The 18,407-nt window shown below is 44.7% G+C and overlaps 1 protein-coding gene across 2 annotated transcripts in view; it reads left to right on the top strand.

Annotated features, from left to right (window-relative positions):
- KDM2A (lysine demethylase 2A) overlaps positions 1–18,407 on the top strand; it is a 75,984-nt gene that overhangs the window by 38,719 nt on the left and 18,858 nt on the right. For both annotated transcript variants that reach the window (XM_030561039.1, XM_030561040.1), the window contains 9 exons: positions 733–811; positions 2,851–2,897; positions 3,343–3,521; positions 5,044–5,150; positions 5,841–5,934; positions 9,956–10,109; positions 13,093–13,208; positions 14,245–14,371; positions 15,568–15,968. In XM_030561039.1, coding sequence (XP_030416899.1) covers positions 733–811; positions 2,851–2,897; positions 3,343–3,521; positions 5,044–5,150; positions 5,841–5,934; positions 9,956–10,109; positions 13,093–13,208; positions 14,245–14,371; positions 15,568–15,968 — 1,304 coding nt within the window. The remainder of the gene's footprint in view (positions 1–732; positions 812–2,850; positions 2,898–3,342; positions 3,522–5,043; positions 5,151–5,840; positions 5,935–9,955; positions 10,110–13,092; positions 13,209–14,244; positions 14,372–15,567; positions 15,969–18,407) is intronic.

The raw sequence follows: 18,407 nt of genomic DNA, 5'->3' as shown, positions 1-18,407 counted from the left end.
TTGCATTTTTACAGAGAATCTTTAGTTTTTATATTCTGTGAAAAAAATAAAAACATATAGTGGAACCTCGGTTATCCCATCTAACTTGCCCAAGTCCCAGATCGGATAATCAAATTCAGATAATCAGGAGAATGGGCGGGACTCAGGCTGTCAGCTTAAAAATTGTAAATATATCAATAAAACCTTGTGTTCAACTGATACCTAAATATATTGTGGCTAAGGAAACTAAGTTCAGTGTTTCATTTTAATCGTGGGAAAACATGGAGTTTTGTGTGTTTTATCAGAGAATTTTGGTGGGTTTTTTTATTTTTTTAAATTTTTTTAAATCATGGAAAACTAGGATTCCTGATGCTCTCACAGCTGACGTGAGCTAGACTCTAGATGCAGAGCTCTCAGAGAGGAGGAAGTCTTAACTGGTTGCTTTAAGGCCTCTTTTGCTTGATTGAGTTTGTTTGGGAAATGATCAACTCTCTTTCCCTGTTTGTCTGACTCAGCTATAGGGGTCCACATACCCTGCCCTGCTTGTGCCTCTCTGGCCCATGGTTATGGCAGGCTGCCTGCAGTTGATTAGGACAGTACTTGGAGATGAAATTCTGTAGGAGAGGGTGGTTGAGCCCAGTTCTTCTTTCCATTCTTCATGCTACCTGCCCCTTCCCTGGTTAATGTCCCCAATATCTCTGTGGCTGGCAACCTCCCCTTAATAGATCCCCTTTTCTCTCTCACTCATGACAGACTTCAATGTTGAGTACATCCAGCGGGGTGGCCTGAGAGACCCTTTGATTTTCAAGAACTCTGATGGGCTCGGAATAAAGTAAGTATTGAGGATATGGAAGGGTGGGTGACTCTAGCCTAGCTGGCCACTGGCAGTACTACAGAAATAACCTAGCAGTTTGTCAGGGCCTTTCCACCTGAGGGTGGTCTTTCTATCCCAAGTTGTATCCGTGGATGCTCTCCTAAGAGTTCCCAGTTCAGAATCTAGTTCAACTGTGGGAAAGCAGATTCTGGTAACTGCCCCAGTGCGGTGTCCAACTTGTTTTTCCTGTGCTTTTGACATATATGCTTATTCTAACTGGGTGCCCATCTGGGGTGGTGGTTGTATTTGTATCATTGCAGCACCTAGGATCCCCAGCAGTGGGCCAGACCACATTGTGCGAGGTGCTGTATCAGCACAGAACAAAGACAAGTATCAGAGGGATAGCCGTGTTAGTCTGGATCTGTAAAAGCAGCAGAGTCCTGTGGCAAGACTAACAGATGTATTGGAGCATGAGCTTTCGTGGGTGAATACCCACTTCATCAGATGCATGTAGAACAAAGACAGTTGCTTGGTTTATGAGCCCTGTCTGAGAGAGTATGAGTTGGGCAACAGTTACAAGAATGGGTCAATCAGTGAAGTGAAGATGCTTTTGCCTGCCTGATTTGCTAAAGGGAGAAGCTAGTCAATAGGTTAGCACCATTCAGAATATGATAATGAACACATTATATAGGTTTTGGGTTTGGCTCTCCCTTAGTGGGGCTTAAATGCCCTGCTCTGAGATCTGGTAGGTTCCTTAGGCATGTCTCTTTCCTGACTTGAGTGGAGGGAATTAACTAATACTCTCCCAAGTGCTGTGCTTTCATGGTGCCAAGTGAGATGTCACTTACAACTGTGCAGATCTGCTTAACATGCTCATCCCTCCTTCCTTATATGCTGTGATCAGCTAACGCTGATGGCATTCAAATTAACCCCTTTTTTAGATGAATGGGACAGTTCACCCTTCAGAGCTATTGTTTCAGACTCCCTGCAAATTTAGGCCTAGTCTTCAAAGTTTTTAGTACTGGTATGAGTCTGCTAGTTATGGGGATGACATTTTTTTTACCTGTTGGGAATAAGCTGGAAACAAGTTATATCAATGAAAGCCTGTTAGTACTAGTATAACAGTCCACCTTAGTGGGGGTTCTACCACTTTAACTGGATCAGTGTAGATAAAACACCATGACTGGTGTATCATATATTGCTGCATTATTCAGTTCACACTTTGAAAGGTTTTCTTTAACCATGAAGGCTAGAGACTTAGTCCCTGCATGCAGTGGAGATATTTATGCCACTGTAGCTACATCGGTACAAACACAAAGGTAGACGTGCTGTGTTGGTGTGATGCGGCTTGTACTGCTGTAGGTGCACCGATACCCATCGCCAGTATAGACAGGCCATTACTTCAACTTTTTTTAAATGAAATCTGAGGCTTATTTTACTTTAAAATTTAGTTTGACCTAGTTATATTGCTCAGGGGTGTGAAAAAAATTACACCGCTAAGCACTGTAGTTGAGCCAACCTAATCCCTAGGTTAACGGCAGAATTCTTCTGTTGATCTAGCTGCTGCCTTTCGTACATCGCCTGGAAAACCCCTTGGGCTGCTATAGGAAGTGTCTGTGCTACGGTGGCATAGGGGAAGCTGTGTGGCTATAGTGTCCATAGTGTAGACGTGCCCAGTGATTCTCAAGTATAGGCTGACCTTTTCCTACAGCCTCCATACAATGCGTGAACTTGCTGGTGACAATTTATCCTATTCCTAAACTACCACTACTCCCCTTGTGACAATTGTGCCCAGCATTTGCCTGTTGAGGCACCTGAGTGGATTTATAGCTTACAGAAGAATCTGTTTGCACACATTGGTTTGTGTGCTACTATCATGGCTCTCCTGGCTGCCCTCAAAGGTGGAGGGGCAAGCATGTAGCGTTCTATAGGGGAGAGGAAGGCAAATGTGGAGGGATGGAGCCTTTGAAATGCCTATATGAAGCCAAGGGCTACAGGAGGGAGAGAGGCCTGTGGTGGAGACCCTGGTTTGTTTTAGTTAAGTGTCTGTCTTGCAGGATGCCAGATCCTGACTTCAGTGTGAATGACGTGCGACTGTATGTAGGTAAGTGTCTCTCCTGCTGCCTTGTGGCATATTAGTAACTGGCCACGGTGATTTTCAGAAGGGGTGGAGGGGACTAGTTCAGACTGTTGAATCCATGAACTACAACAGTCTTTATGACTCCCTCAACACATTGCTGGCTGGGTTCTAACAGCTCCTCCAGTCCAAATAATCAAGGATTTTTACTGCCTGAGAAGAAATCTAGTCTGTGACAGGAGTAGCTGAACCATGGGCTTTGTTCAGAAAACTCTAAACAGTTCCTGGTTGCCCTGGTGTGGATGAGGACGAGGGCCTTGGTACACTCCTGCAGGAGAGGGATTGGCCTTGCACATAGATGGATGGGGCTTACAAGTTCATTCCTCTGAAAGGGCCTGTCCTCTTGTGTCCTGGCTTGTCTGTTCTTAGTAGCCCCTTGTGCACAGCAGTGATATCTGTTTTGCTCTGGCAGGGAGCCGGCGGATGGTGGATGTCATGGATGTGAACACACAAAGGGACATTGAGATGTCCATGGCACAGTGGGCACGCTACTATGAGACCCCAGAGGAGGAGCGGGAGAAATTGTATAATGTCATCAGCTTGGAGTTCAGTCATACAAGGCTGGAGAACCTGGTGCAGAGACCTGCTACGGTCAGTAAAGTTGTTGTCTTCTCCCCTCTTTCCTTTCATTTTGGTAAAGGTAGAGCACTGAGCCTGGTCCCTCTGTACTGAAGAAGAGAGCAACCAGAGGCCTCCCTGCAATACTTATGGGGTCAGACAGGGTTGCTGCTGCTTCTCCAACCCCAAAGAGCAGCTGGAGCGCTATGTAAGTTTTGAGCACCTGCCCATTGCAGACCTTGCTAAACTGGTGAGAAGTGCAGAAAGGAATGGGTAGGCTGTTCTGTCAGAGGAGGCCACAGTAATCCTATCTAAATCGTCAAGACAGTCATTGTGGAGGCAGAATTATTTGTAGTTAATGAGGTAGGTTGGGGGGCAAAGCTGCATTGCGGAGTGACAGCCTGCAGGTGAGAGAATGTAAGCCGTTCCTAATGAGGACGGTTAACTAGGCAGTGGAATAACTTGCTCTGCTGGAAGGAGTTCAAGAACAGATACACAGTAGAGCACATCCAAGTCTGAATAAAGGATACATTTGAGCTAGTCCAAGTTTTAGTCCCTGGACTGGGTCACTGACTCCCAACCTCATCCTGTTAAGCTGGTTCCACTGCCTGACAAGACTGTGGCTCTCTTCCAACCAGTGCCTGCTTACGCATTCAGTTGCGTGCACCGAACTGCTGTGAAGTTTGGTAGAACCCCTTCCTGCATCTTGGGGGAAGCACAGGCAGTCAAGTAAAAGGTGGGATTACCAGCAAAGCTACAAAGTAATACTTCTGTTGCGTGACATATGAAAATAACCCAGTCAGGGCAGCATCCCATCAGATTATTTATGCTGTTCTTAAACCTTCCATGCGCTTCAGAATCTTGTGTTACAAATGCCCATTACTATGTAGAGGTTGAAGTGGGGGGCGGGGGGAGCTTGGGTAAAGGCAGTGCGGGGAGGGGTCTTGAGAATATATAAAAAACAGTTGGGAATGTAAGAGAAGCACACAAGCAGGATGATGTTAATATGATGGAGTAGTGAATGCTGACAACTAAATTAACTCATAAACCTAAGGACAGGGTCCCATTGAGATAAATGCAGAGCGGTTCATACCTTAGCTATTGTGTCAGATTCTCTGCAGACTCTGACACTGGTGTATTACGTACTCGTCATTCATATTTGGAAGATTTCCTACGCAACTATAAGAATTAAAACAGTTTGTTTTAAATAAGTTAGATTTCAGAGCACAGTTCTGTGGCAAGGGTGATCTGCACGCTGGATTCTGCACAGCTGTGGAATGCATGAAATCCTGGATTCCAGTCCCAAGCCTGAAGTAGCAGTGTGGCAAAGTGGTTAGGAACTGACACCTGGTCATCCTTGTGACTGTGATCATGCCTGGGAGGCAGTCTCACTACAGCCATAAATAGTATTTCTACTTTAGTAGTCCTGTATTTTTGTTACCTGGCCATTGCAGATGTCAGATTGGCCACAGGACCTCCTAGAAATACTCAAGCATGCAAAAAGAGCCATGGACCATCTTGCCAAGACTTGGGCCTAATTCCTTTCTGGTTGCAGGTGGATTTGATTGACTGGGTTGACAACATGTGGCCAAGACACCTAAAGGAGAGTCAAACGGAGTCTACAAATGCCATTCTGGAGATGCAGTATCCCAAGGTGCAAAAGTAAGTGACCTCATGAAGCACATGTACCCAGCTCCTCCTCCTTCTGATGGATCTAAGGGGTGAGGCAATCACACAAGTAAAACTGAATGTCACAGGCAGCCTGGTTTTGAGGAGAGATGCGGGAGTCTGTTCCCCTCTGTAGCTGCCCCCAGGTACTGTTTGTATATACATTAAAACAGCAGAGCTGTTAACTCCTCCAGCCTCTGGACAGTTGCACAAATTTGTCTTTGTTGCATTTGGTAAAAACTTGCTTGGCTTGTCATTCTAATACAGCATGTTGAATTGGACAAGTTGCCAGGTGTTTACTGTCCTGCCATAGCAAGCAAGACTAGGCAATGACAGACTTCAGTGATCTTTTAGAATCCCAGAGCTTTGAGGAAGATGAGGGAAGCTCTTCCTTCTCCTGCCTGGGCTACGGCTCCTCCTGTGTATTTGATTTCTTGATGTAAATAAACTCTCCTGCCATTGCCATCAATCTATCACTGTAGTATTTAGACTCACATGCTGCTCAGTCTGCATTTCCCTGGAGCCTAACACTATTTGTCCCTGCACCCACCCACCCCCATCTTGCCTCTCCACCTCCCTTGAGTATGCTGCAGCTGTTGGGGGTTTCACAAGTGACAGCTTATAAACAGAGGTATGTGCTACTCACCTTCATCCTGCTCATCTCGTCTTCCTGTCTCTGGCTAGGTACTGTCTGATGAGTGTTAAGGGCTGCTACACAGATTTCCATGTGGACTTTGGCGGCACCTCCGTATGGTACCACATTCACCGAGGGGGAAAGGTATGAGGGCAGCCCCTGTGAGGACTGCTAAAAATGTTTTATGTTGGTTTTTAGAGTGCAACCAAAGTAGAGCTAAATTTACAAAGCCGTGTGCTTCAGGAGAGATCTGACCTCTAAACTGGGATGCTGTTCCATGGTGGGTGTGACATAACTATCAGCATTGTGGGACCAGCGGTAGAGACTATCTGGAGTTCCTAAAGACTAACTGGAGTGCTTTCAAAAGTGCAGCTATCTAAAGATCTTAAATTGCAAACAGGTACCCTTAAAGTGACACATGGGTTAAAAGTATAAGGATCAGAGCTCAGGATGGGTGGTGATGGGTTTGAATATGAAACTCCTGTCCAACTCTGAGCTTCTCAGCTTTAGTCCATTTCTTATAACTGAACCCAACTCTGTCAAACTTCATCAAGGCTTGGATGGATTTGGATGCAAATTTCTCTGGCTCATCTCTGATTGGTTAGCATTAAGTCTCTCAACTTTGCATAATAGATTTCTGATGATTTACAATTAAGGTTGTGGGATGTCTTTGAAAGCCTAATGTGACTTTCCACTGGTTTAGACTTCTGAGGTTCTACTGTAATAAAACAACACACATGAACTGCACAGAAGTTACAAACACCTCGGGAATGAAGATTATTCATAACTCTGAAGTGTTTGTAACTCTGTACAAAACATTATGGTGGTTCTTTCAAAAGTTTACAACTGAACATTGACTTAGTACAGCTTTGAAATTTTACTATGCAAAAGAAGAATGCTGCTTTTAACCATCTTAATTTCAATAAAACAAGCACAGAAACGGTTTCCTTACCTTGTCATATTTTTTTTAACTTTCCCTTTATTTTTTTTAGTAGTTTACATTTAACACAGTACTGTATTTGCTTTTTCTTTTCTGTGCTGCTGCCTGATTGCATACTTTTGGTTCCAGATGAGATATATGGTTGACTGGTCAGTTCATAACTCTGAGGTTCTACTGTGCTGTCTTTATTAACAAGAATGTTAGTTTTTTGTAACACTTAAAGGTACAAGGCAACACGATAATAAAGAACTACCCAAGCATAATTATAAAGCATAAACAAACTTCAATACATAAAATTTTATATGCATAAACTCAGTGTTGAAAATCTTTCCTGGGCTATTGATATCTGAAAGACATATCCATTAGATGGACTCCTGCATATAAAATTGCTCTGAATAATCCAGGTTTTCTTCCCTGTACAAACATCATTGTGTCTCATCCCTGGTCTATACTCTGTCACAGAGGATCTAGTCCTTGGTAAAATGCACAGAGAAGCCCACAGAGCTCTGACTAAAGGAATTGTAGGTCTGGAACCACAGACTTAAGATATCATCTGAAATCAGACACACCTGAAAGAGAGCTGGATCCCCCCAGCTCCTGCAGTCTCTTACATAATGTGTTGTAGCAAATCTGTGGCTGCTGCATCTTCCTAGCATGATCGATCTCCCTGCCTACTCATCTTTCATAGAAAGTGGTTAAATGTTTGGGGGGTTTTTGGTCCTGAAACTATACTTTGTCTTTGGCTTGATTCAGGCCTGGTCTTAAAACTTAACGTATATTAGCTTCTTGTGCTGAACCCTTCTGGGTTCCTGTAGGAATTGTCTGCCCCAATGTGACCCAAGATCCGTCTGGGCCAGCACTCTGCCTGATATGTGTTAAGTACCATCTTACCCTGTCTACACTAGGACTTAAAATGTGGAATCACAGAAGTATGACTGGAAAGGACCTTGATAGGTCATCTAGTCCAAACTTTGGCACTCAAGGCAGGACTAAGTAATAATTAGATAGCTGTTTGTCAAATCTGTTCTTAAAAACCTCAAGTGATGGAGCTTCCAGAAGATTCCTAGGCAGTTTTGTCCAGTGCTTAACTATCCTGACAGGAAGTATTTTCTAATGGGAAACCTAAACCTCCTGTGCTACAATTTAAGCCCATTCTCTGAGGTTAATGAGAACAATTTTTCACCCTCCGCCTTGTAACAAACTTTTATGTACTTGAAAACTGTTATGATGTCCCCTCTCCATCTTCTCTTCACCAAACTAAACAAACCCAAGTTTTTCAATCTTTCCTCATGTTTACTAGATCTTTAACCATTTTTATTGCTCTCCTTGGGACTTGCTCCAATTTATCCATCTTTCCTGAAATGTGGTGTCCAGAACTGGACACATTGTTCCAGTTGAGACCTTACCAGTGTGGAATAGTGGAAGAATTGCTCCTTGTGTCTTGTTTACAACTCTTCCAAGAATGATGTTAACTTTTTTCATTCTGGGATGTACGATAGCTATCATGTTTTAATAACGCACCATTTTCCCTAGCGTAGACAGTGCTGAAGAATTGTTGACACACAAATTTGCACTGTTTGAGTTTAAACCAGTGCAAAAAAATGCCAATATTTCAGCTTAAGAGAGGCTCAGATCAGGTCTAAGCTATAAAGTTTTGCAGACATAGCTATGTGAGTTAAGGACATATGGGGAAAAATCACACCCCTAACTGAAACAACTATGCTAATAAAAGCCGAAAAGTAGATGCAATTATTCTGACAAAGTTCTTTTGACAGTATAGCTTACTTCATTCAGGGAATTTGGTACAGGCCAGGGGTGGGCAAACTTCTTGGCCCGAGGGCCACATCGGGGAATAGAAATTGTATGGCTGGACATGAATGTTTACAAAATTGGGGTTGGGGTGCAGGAGGAGGTGAGTGCTCTGGGGAGGGGATGGGGATGAGGAGTTTGGGGTGTAGGAGGCTGGGATCGAGGGGTTTGGAGAGCAGGAGGGGGATCAAGGCTGGGGCGGAGGGAAGAGGCTCAGGGGTGCAGGCTCGGAGTGGCACTCACCTCAAGCGGCTCCCAGAAGCAGTGGCATGTCACTTCTCTAGCTCCTATGCAGAGGCGCTGGCATGCGGCTCTGCATGCTGCCCCATCTACAGACACCGCCCCTGCAGCTCCCATTGGAGCACTGGAGGGGGCCATTGGAGTGCGTAGGAGCCAGAGTGGGGCCATGCCATGGCTTCCAGGAGCTGTGTGATATGGCCCCCGGCCAGAGCGGGGCCGAGCCTCATGGTGAGGCTTGCGGGCTGGCTTAAAACGGCTCCAGCCTGTGGGCCATAGTTTGTCAACCCCTAGTATAGGCTCTATGAGCAAAAAAACCTTTTTTGCTGGCATAAGCTATTTCATCTGGGAGGTTTTAACCCTGTCTAGTATAGGCTAGGCCTCAGTGTCATGGATGCCAAAGATCTGTGACAGCTTTTTGTAAAAACTATTTTAATTATGCACAACACTTTATGGAGTTTGACATGTACAGGAAGAGGGAGATCTTCTAACACCCAAGGAAACTAAGGCATCTGTCTGCCACAGAAAGGTACACAATTCTCATCTTTGCCTTTGAAAGTCATCCCAAGGTGTTCAGTAGTAACAGGCAACTTACTGTTTATTATAGGTGCACAAAAATGAGCCATTTTGGAAAAATTTCCCTGGAACCTAACATCCTCACCCCCCCACCCCTGTTTACATTAGTTCTTATGGGGAAATTGGATTCACTAAACATTGTTTTGCATAAAGTAGCATTTTTTGGGAAGAGAACTACAACGTTAAGCGAGGAGTTACTACTGTCTTTGTATACTGTAGGGCTACACAGAGGCTAATAGGGGTTTTCAGTAGTAGAACTGCACTTCAGAAAACATTGCTATACATCTTGTGTGTGTCTAAGGATCTAGAATTTCCAGTGGGTTTTGTATTCTTGTCTCGGTGGTTTGCCTGTAAGGTGATGAATTTCCACATACCTTGGATGCTTGCAGTACTCCTCACGTCATTCTGATATGAAGTATCTTGTTAGTTGCTGGTATCTCTAAGGGAATAACTATTGATGCTTCTGTTAGAACCATCCTTTGTGTGGCTCCTGTTGTGCGTGGAAAGAGCTGGATGTTTGGTGCTTGAAAGAAATAATAGAAAAGGAGTAAAGGGAGTTTTGTCCACAACCGTTAAAGGATCTCTACCCAATGAACCTTGCAGATCTTCTGGCTGATCCCGCCAACACCCCAGAACCTGGAGCTCTACGAGAATTGGCTGCTGTCAGGGAAACAGGGGGACATCTTTCTTGGTGACAAAGTGTCAGACTGTCAACGAATTGAGCTCAAGCAGGGCTACACGTTCGTCATCCCCTCAGGTATAAGGGGCTGGGGGGAGAACCCTGGAAGTGTGCATTTGTCCTTGTCTTTGAAGGGAATATGATCTGTTCTAGGGGTCAGGAAGTCTGAGGCAGTGGGGAAAGAATCTCTGGGGGGGACACCCATAAAATTAGGGTAGTTCAGAGCAGGGTGATTTCTCTCTGAACTTCCTGGATAGCAAGTCTCTGTGAGAGAGGAAAATATGATACACCTCTATTTTCTCTAGCATCTTTCATACAAACTCCCATAATAGATCACCAGGTTAACTAGATACTGACCCCTGCTTTGTTATTTAGATTTAGTAATAGGCAGAGTAGAAAGATATGTTCAGCTGAATATTTGAAATGAGCTGGACAAAGAGAGGCTCTTCCAGATTGCAGAAGCTGAAGAGAAGGTGCTTGGTGGGAACTATTGGAGGTGCAAAATGGAAGCTAGTCCTGATAGAGGAAGCAAGGTAGGGGAGTAGAGTGGAGGGTGTGTGGTTGGCTATAATAACTCCGTGGACATTTCTAAAATGAGGACAGTTTTTGACCTGTGTCCTGTAATGAAAGGTGTGGGGAGGAGAGTGCATGTATTTAGGAAACGAGTAATGTGACTGCTTTGCTTTATATGTGTGAGAAGGTGGCAGCAGCATCCGGCAGATGCTGGAATCTGGAGAGCTGGAAATATTGAGATGGGAGTTGCAGGAGTGAAGGTCAGAGGATCTTGAGACTTCGAGGGCTAACTGTGTAGTGACTTGTAGAACAAACATGTGGCAAAAGAGAGTTCATAGCCAAGGATGGTTCCAGGGCTAAGAACTGTGGAAGCACTTGGGAGCTCTAAACAGATGAGAAGATAAATGAGAAGCAGGTTTTGAGGTTGTTCCATGTGTCCAAGAGGAACCCTTCTGTCTTTTGAGACATTGGGATATTCAGCTAAAGGGAGCTGAAACAAAGCTTCAGACTCTTTGCCAAGGCAGGCAGAGGATAAACAGAAAAGTGTTGAGTTCTTAAACATACCGCTGAATATGATCCAAGTAAGTGTTAAAGAAGGTGAAGAGAACTCAGAGAAAAGGTAGATAAAGCAGAAAGATAGGCATTGATCCTTGTGGAAATCTATAGATCTGAACACTTATCTTAAGACTCTCTTAATTATTTGAGTCTGGTATGTCTTGAAAATTAAGTCAGCTGGGTTGTGCTGGCAAATGGAATGGTCTACTGCAAGGCAAAGCTTGTTTGAGCAAGAGAGCTTTCTCAAGAGCTGGTCCAAGGCTATGGAATGCCTGCAGGATCAGGGGGTCACTACTTTGTCCCAAATGCCAGGCACACTTTAGCCTGCCTACACTAATAAAAGCACATAAATTACCATATGCAACTTCCTCCTGGGGCAAGGAATGGACAGTACCAAATGTCAGGTTTCTTCAACTGTGCTCATAATGCCTAGCATCTAAGTTCTCAGAGGGCTCTTGTTGCAGTGAATCCCACGCTGAAATTTGTCAAGGGCATGGTTTGTAAGAGGTGATTGGAGAGATGAGGAAAGCTAACACTGCTTTCATGAAAGCAAAGATTACAAATAAATAGTAAGTGAGAGGCTTTTTAAAGGAGAGAACAGATCTTAAAGATACACCTCTACCCCGATATAATGTGACCTGATATAACACAAATTCGGATATAATGCGGTAAAGCAGGGGAAGTGGGGGCTGCACGCTCCGGCAGATCAAAGCAAGTTCAATATAACATGGCTTCACCTATAACGCTGTAAGATTTTTTGGCTCCCAAGGACAGCATTATATCGGGGTAGAGGTGTACCTGAATAAAAGAGCTGAGTGGCAGGAATATGGAGTGTTGGGGACAAATGTTGCAGAGGTGGCTTTCCTAAGAGATTGGATGATAGGAAGGTAGGGGGAAAGGAGGAGATAAATATTTCCCTGAACCATGGCTGCCACAACTTGGAAGGAAGTAAATTCCTCCCTGCTGGTTGTGGGAAGGCCTTTAGCAAGGGGAGAGCTGTGAGAGTGAAGAGTACTAATGGTATGAAAGCATGAGAATTACATGCACTTTTGGAAAAGATGGAAGGATCAGGAATTAGACCACTGTTTAGAAGGCATCGCTGCTGATCATATCTGTACATTCTAGATCTTCTGGTTTAGTAAACAGTGCATATCCCATCTCTGCTTTTTCTCAAGGCACTGACCTGTTTGACTTAGGGTCTATTATAGCTGGCCTGCATGCAAAACAGAGAACTGGAAACTTTCACTGGAACAGATTGGTTAAAGGCATCTATCGAGCTATCCAAGCCGAGGAAACCCATGACCAAGATCACACTAGATTCTGCAGTAGGATGTGATCAGAAACACTTTAATTTCTATATGCATGAGGTAGACTGCCTGCTGTTTCTTTGAGACCATGTGTGTGCTAGGTGACATGCAGATACAGACAGGCTCTGCCCCAAAGAGTTTAATCTTACTAACATGCAAGGAAGAAGTAGAAAAGGGGAGAGAAGGTGCTGCTGGAGGTAAGGAAGGGAGTGACACATGAGAAATTTTAGACATACATGAGTGGGGGTGGCTGTAGCAGCTAAGATTGGGATTAGCACCGCCAGGCACACACTGTCCGCATCCTTCCAGGGGTTGGGATCAGCCAGCTGGATTCAGAGTTAGAGGGGTATTTTAAATTAATATGGTGTGTGAGGATGCTTCAACCATGCATTTGTTAGACAGAGCTAGTCTATGAACTCTCCATTTCACAGAATCATAGAAGATTAGGGTTGGAAGAGACTTCAGGAGGTCTAGTCCAACCCCCTGCTTAAAGCAGGACCAACCCAACTAAATCATCCCAGCCAGGGCTTTGTCAAGCCAGGCCTTTTAAAAAAACAAAAAAACAAAACCCTAGGTGACTCATTCCAGTGCTTTGCCACTCTTCTAGTGAAATAGTTTTTCTAATATCCAACCTAGACCTCCCCCACTGCAATTTAAGATCATTGCTTACTGTCTTACTCTGACAGGTTGGATCCATGCTGTGTACACTCCCACTGACACTTTGGTTTTTGGGGGCAACTTCCTGCACAGCTTCAACATCCCCATGCAACTACGAATCTACAACATTGAAGACCGCACACGGGTAAGGACCATCAGGAGGCCCTGAAGGTGACCTCTGAATCAGAGACTCTACCTCAACGCAAGGCAAAAAATACAGGTTACCAAGCTTCCAAAAGTTCTCCAGCTTATCATGAACTTATCAAGATAAGTTCTCCAGCTTATCATGTCTAAGAAAATGGGAGGACTGACTGGTTTGGGACCAGGGCAGGATGGGATATGGGTTATTAACTTCTAGGGCACTGGTTCCAATCCAGCTCTATGTTGGGGTGAACCAGGGGGAGCAGGGAATTGAGTACAGTGAACCTGAGTGGGGCTCTCCAAGCCCTTCTTTGTAGGAAAAGGAAGATTACTTGTCACTGGAGTCACTCAAATGTGATGCTTCTGCATTTTCATTTTCCTTCCTCTGCTGCTTTGGAGTTTTATGCTAAGTTTTGACCAGGCGGAGATGATTAATGAGGCCAAAGGCCTCTTGTGACCTTGAGTGAGAGTGCTTGGGGATCTGCAGGCTGATACATCCCCACCAGTTAACTGCTGTGAATTAGGTTCAGGACTTGCCAGGCATAGCGCGCAGCTCTTAACATGAAGCTGCAAAAGCACTACGCAGACTGTTATTGACAATAGCCTTCTCTTCTCTTAAGCATCCTTCAGAACATGTAACTTAATTAGATTTTAGCTTGAGGTCAAAGTGTGGTACTCACAGCTAAGATGTTGTGTAGTGTGCTTGCCTTGCTACTATCCCTGCAACAATGTGGGAGGGTTTTGTTTGATGTTAAATGTAGCACAGATCTAAGACCCTAAACAAGAATAGAATGTGAATGGCCTGGGAGTGAGCTATGCCTCCACTGCCTTTGGGCAGCTTCTGACCATGAGACGAAATGTCAGGATGCTGGAAGCACTCCCTGTATATGCTGTTGCATGTACCTGCAATTCCCACCTCCCACAGGAGGCTTATTCTGGGACCAAGATAGCTGTGCTTGGAGTGCCATCACTGTGCTTTTCTGTTGAGTGTAACTGATCTCTTCCCTTGGCTCTGTCTTGTCTCTTTCACCCCATGACAGGTCCCAAATAAGTTTCGCTACCCTTTCTACTATGAGATGTGTTGGTATGTGCTGGAACGCTACGTTTACTGCATCACCAGCCACTCCCACCTGACCAAGGACTTCCAGAAGGAATCACTCAGCATGGGTAAGAGCAGCTGGTTGGCCCCCGTGTCTTCCTTGTCATACTGGAGGAATTTCTTCCACTTCCCTCACTGCCAATACAGCAAAGTGGGGTGGGCATTCAGGAGGTTCACTTCCTTAAATTTCACACTTCCTATATTTCCTGTTAGATGTGTTTAATGGAATCCGTGGGGAGAGGGCAAACAGGATGGAGGAGGTATGGTTTTATCAATGAGTCAAAAGCAGCAGTTTGTCCTGGAGCTTTCCTTTACCCCATGAAGTGCTAGGCCCGCCGTCTCTGCTCAAAAGAGCTGCAGATAATCTGGCCCACATTGTCACCGTGTACGTGCCCAGTGTAGTGGTGTGCAGCCTCTAGTGAATGGGAAGGTGCGATTCAGTCCCTGCAGCTGTGTTCAAGGGCCAGCTCCATCTGATGGTGGGGAAAATATTTCCGGTGGCCTAGAACCTTATGGCGTGCTAGATTAAGTTGCTGTGTCTGTGAGGTTTTTCATGTTGATGGTTGCAGGGGCCTCTCGCAACATAGCTGGAGCTAGGAATCCAATAAAAGGTGATGTATGAGACCTTGCTCTCAATAGGGATCTGAAAATCATTTGCAGGATGCTTCTCATCACAGCTGTAGCATTTCCAGGGGTCGAACTTCTACCCAAAGGGCTCCAACAAAGGCAAAAGTCCTGTGGCGGCGGCTCCTCCTGCAGATTTCAGAGTATTTTCTTTAGAAGCATAAGATGGTCAGTTCATGGCAGCCTGCTGCTCTGAAATTCCTGCTCTTCTACAGAGTGACTCTGTCCATTTGATCAGCTTCCCGCAGCAGTGGAGTGTGGTGAAATAATGAACAGAGAGGTGACGTTAATGGGACAGCTATAGGACCAGCAGCATCCGCAGCCCTTCTCCTCTCTTGGCTTTGGTGGGGAGGGATGCTTTATATTTGGCACTCATTGGAAATCAGGTTACTCTTCTGCCACTTCTGCACAGTGGTCACTCTAGATCAGCCCCACTGGTGTATCCATTCAGTGTCTTGCTCTGTCCAGCTGCTTGTTTTCCTGGCTTTACATGCCATTCTCTGGTGGTTGAGGGAGATCCCTTCCTGTCTCCTTCAGATGATTAACGTGAAAACCCTCAATCTCCTGTAAGCAGTCGGCTTGGCAGGCCTGTGATTCTGCTCCTCTCACTCTCTACTCTTTGCCCTCACCCTCCTGGCAGATATGGAGTTGAGCAGCTTGGAGCCGGGGAACATGGATGAAGAGGACGATGCGGCAGGGAGAGAGCTCAGGCGCCCAGTCACCAGACGATCAATCCTCACAAGCCCTGTGGCTAATGGTGCCAACCTAGACTATGATGAACTAAGCAGAAGCTGCAGGAGCCTGCCAGGCCTTAAGAGAACTCTGTCTATGGACTCCTCTGACTCCAGCCGGGGCTCCCACAACGGTCAGGCCTGGGATCCCCATGGCAGCTGTCCTTTCAAGTACAGGAAGGTGCATCTGACCCAGTTCGAACTGGAAGGTCTGCGCTGCCTGGTGGACAAGCTGGAATCACTGCCTCTGCACAAGAAATGTGTCCCCACAGGCATAGAGGATGAAGACGCCCTCATTGCTGACGTTAAGGTATGTAGGAGCTGAGAAACTCTGTTTCATGGAGTCCCAATCTCACTGCCTGCCATTGTCTGTATACAAAAGCAAGGAATGCCAATATGCTCCTGGCTTGTTGGGGGCAGTGCAGGAGAGGCTTAGGGAGGAATTCCCCCTGCAGCTGACCAGCTTGTGCCTGAAACCATGAGGTCTGGCTACATGATCTAAGCTGGCACATAGTTATCAATGGTTATAAAACTACACCTTCCATTACTGAGTCCACTCTGTCTTGGTGACTTTCTGTGAGAGGTGCCCCAAAAGTCTGCTATACCCCCCCTCCGGCTCATTTAATTCTACAGGTGCTACCCTCTAACTTGGTCTCCCCCCTTTTCCAGTGGAGACTGATGGTCTTTACTCATATTTCAGAGATAAAATGTAGGTATTCAACCTACCAAATGATGTTTAGAGGGTCTCTGGGCCCAAAAGGGAAAACAGAACCCAACCTAATTTTGATTCCTTTAGGGGTGTAGAGATGCTAGTCTGACTAACAGTCTCTACCAAGGCAGTTTTTTCTGGTGCCGTCATGGACACAAGTTCTAAAAATCATCTTAGGACCCATTTGGTCCATTTTCAGGTGCCACTGCAAGATTGTTCATGGCACAATGTATTTTCCATACTAGCCTTAATCCGCTGTTAGTGGTCAGCAGAACAATCACTTCTGTTCCTCATTGCCCAGTACAGATTTACTTGGTTGTATTTTTGTTTGGTTATTTGCCCAGGATATATGATATCTTGCAGAATTTGCTAGGTGCATTGTTATATGCATGTTTCTCATGTTCACCCTGTATCCCACCATGCTTTGCAATAGGCAGGCCTATGAAGATGGTCACCATGAGTCAAGTCTCTAACCCTTGCATTACTGAAGGAAGAAGGGAATTCCAGCCCACTCTTTTCCCAAAATATCAGCTTTGGATCCTAAAACCAAGGTTAGAAGGCTGGGCTCCTGTCCCACCCTTCCTCATTGTCCAGTCCTATGTTATGCTCTCTGTCCCTTCTGAAGCGGATGAAGAGGCAAACTTAGCCTTACCTCTGCACAGGTAGCACTGCCAGCCTTCTAGCCAAGCTTTGCCCATACTCCTGCCATCAGCACAAGTAGACCAGATTCCCACCCATTCCTTCTGTATAAAATTTAGGAAAAACATGCTCCTTCCATTTTGGGGAAGTGAGCCACGGCTGTGGTTTATAGTAGTTACGTGTGTGGAGAGGTGTGTCTGCATAGAGGAGTGTACTATTGGATGGTTTAAACTTTTTTTTTGCTTTTGCGGCTTTGTCATGTATGTTGTCACAGCCTTAACCGATACACAGTACAGTGTTGTGAAAGTGGTGTGTCTGCACTCTTGACCTGAATAAGGGATATTGCTGTGTATCCTTACCATCTGAATATTAGGTGTATTGCCTTTAGATCCCCTCACAGCTTGCAACAATTGATGTCGTATCTTGTGAATTACATGGCATATGAGGCACATTCTAAACATCAGTTAATGGATGCTCCAGAAGGAGTATAGGAACTTCTTGGCCACTTTCCTAGGTTTTGTAGTCCACAAACCTGGTGGATCATGCCTTGCAGATCAACAGAAAGGACTTTGGGTGAAAAGGAGTACAGACTGACCAGAACATGCAGTAGAACTCCTAAGCCAATTGTGAACTTCCACAGAGATCCTATCTCTTGTGAAAAAACCTCTTTGAAGCTTGCCTATATTAACTCAGTCCATATTTTCAAGACTTTTTCTCCACAGCCATGAGGGCTAGAAACTTATTCAGATGAAAGCTTTGATTCTGGAGCAACTACTTGTCATCAGAAATACTAGTCAACAAACATGATGGAGGAAAAAACAGCTCAGGTGAATATTGTTAAATCAAAATAACAGACTAAAACTTTAATGTCAGCTTTCCCTTAAATGCCCTTAAAATCTACAAGGTAATCGTCTTTTAATCTTAAATGAGTAATTTTTTACCAAAAGTTTGAGACATGAATAAAGTTAAAGGGACCATTTAAAACAAATTATAATTAAATTTCTTGATCAATTTGGTAAAATCCTCAACATTAAATCTTCACTGTCAGATTATGTGCTGAGAACTTGGATGAGATACGCTCCATTACTTAGGGAAAACAAAGGGGTTTTGCTTTATGTAGCAAAATTGAACCAAACCTTATCTTTGGAGTTGCTGTTGATGCCTCCATAATTCAATACATGGCATAAAGGATGAATGAGACTTAGATACTGTGTTTAATTTGCAAATATCCCTGAAGACCTTCCCACCTCTATGGTACCAGTACTGTGAGTCTTACCTGTTTGCTGTTGGTTGGTTCAGTAACTCCCATATTCATCATGGTTTGTATTTCTTCCTGCAGAACTGCAGCCATCTTTTCAGAAATACAATGATACTGTTGCTGTATCTGAGTGGAGTCCTACA

Source organism: Gopherus evgoodei, chromosome 4 (assembly GCF_007399415.2).
Source record: "Gopherus evgoodei ecotype Sinaloan lineage chromosome 4, rGopEvg1_v1.p, whole genome shotgun sequence".
NCBI classification, from domain to species: Eukaryota; Metazoa; Chordata; order Testudines; family Testudinidae; genus Gopherus; species Gopherus evgoodei.
This window is presented reverse-complemented; position numbering and strand designations above follow the sequence as displayed.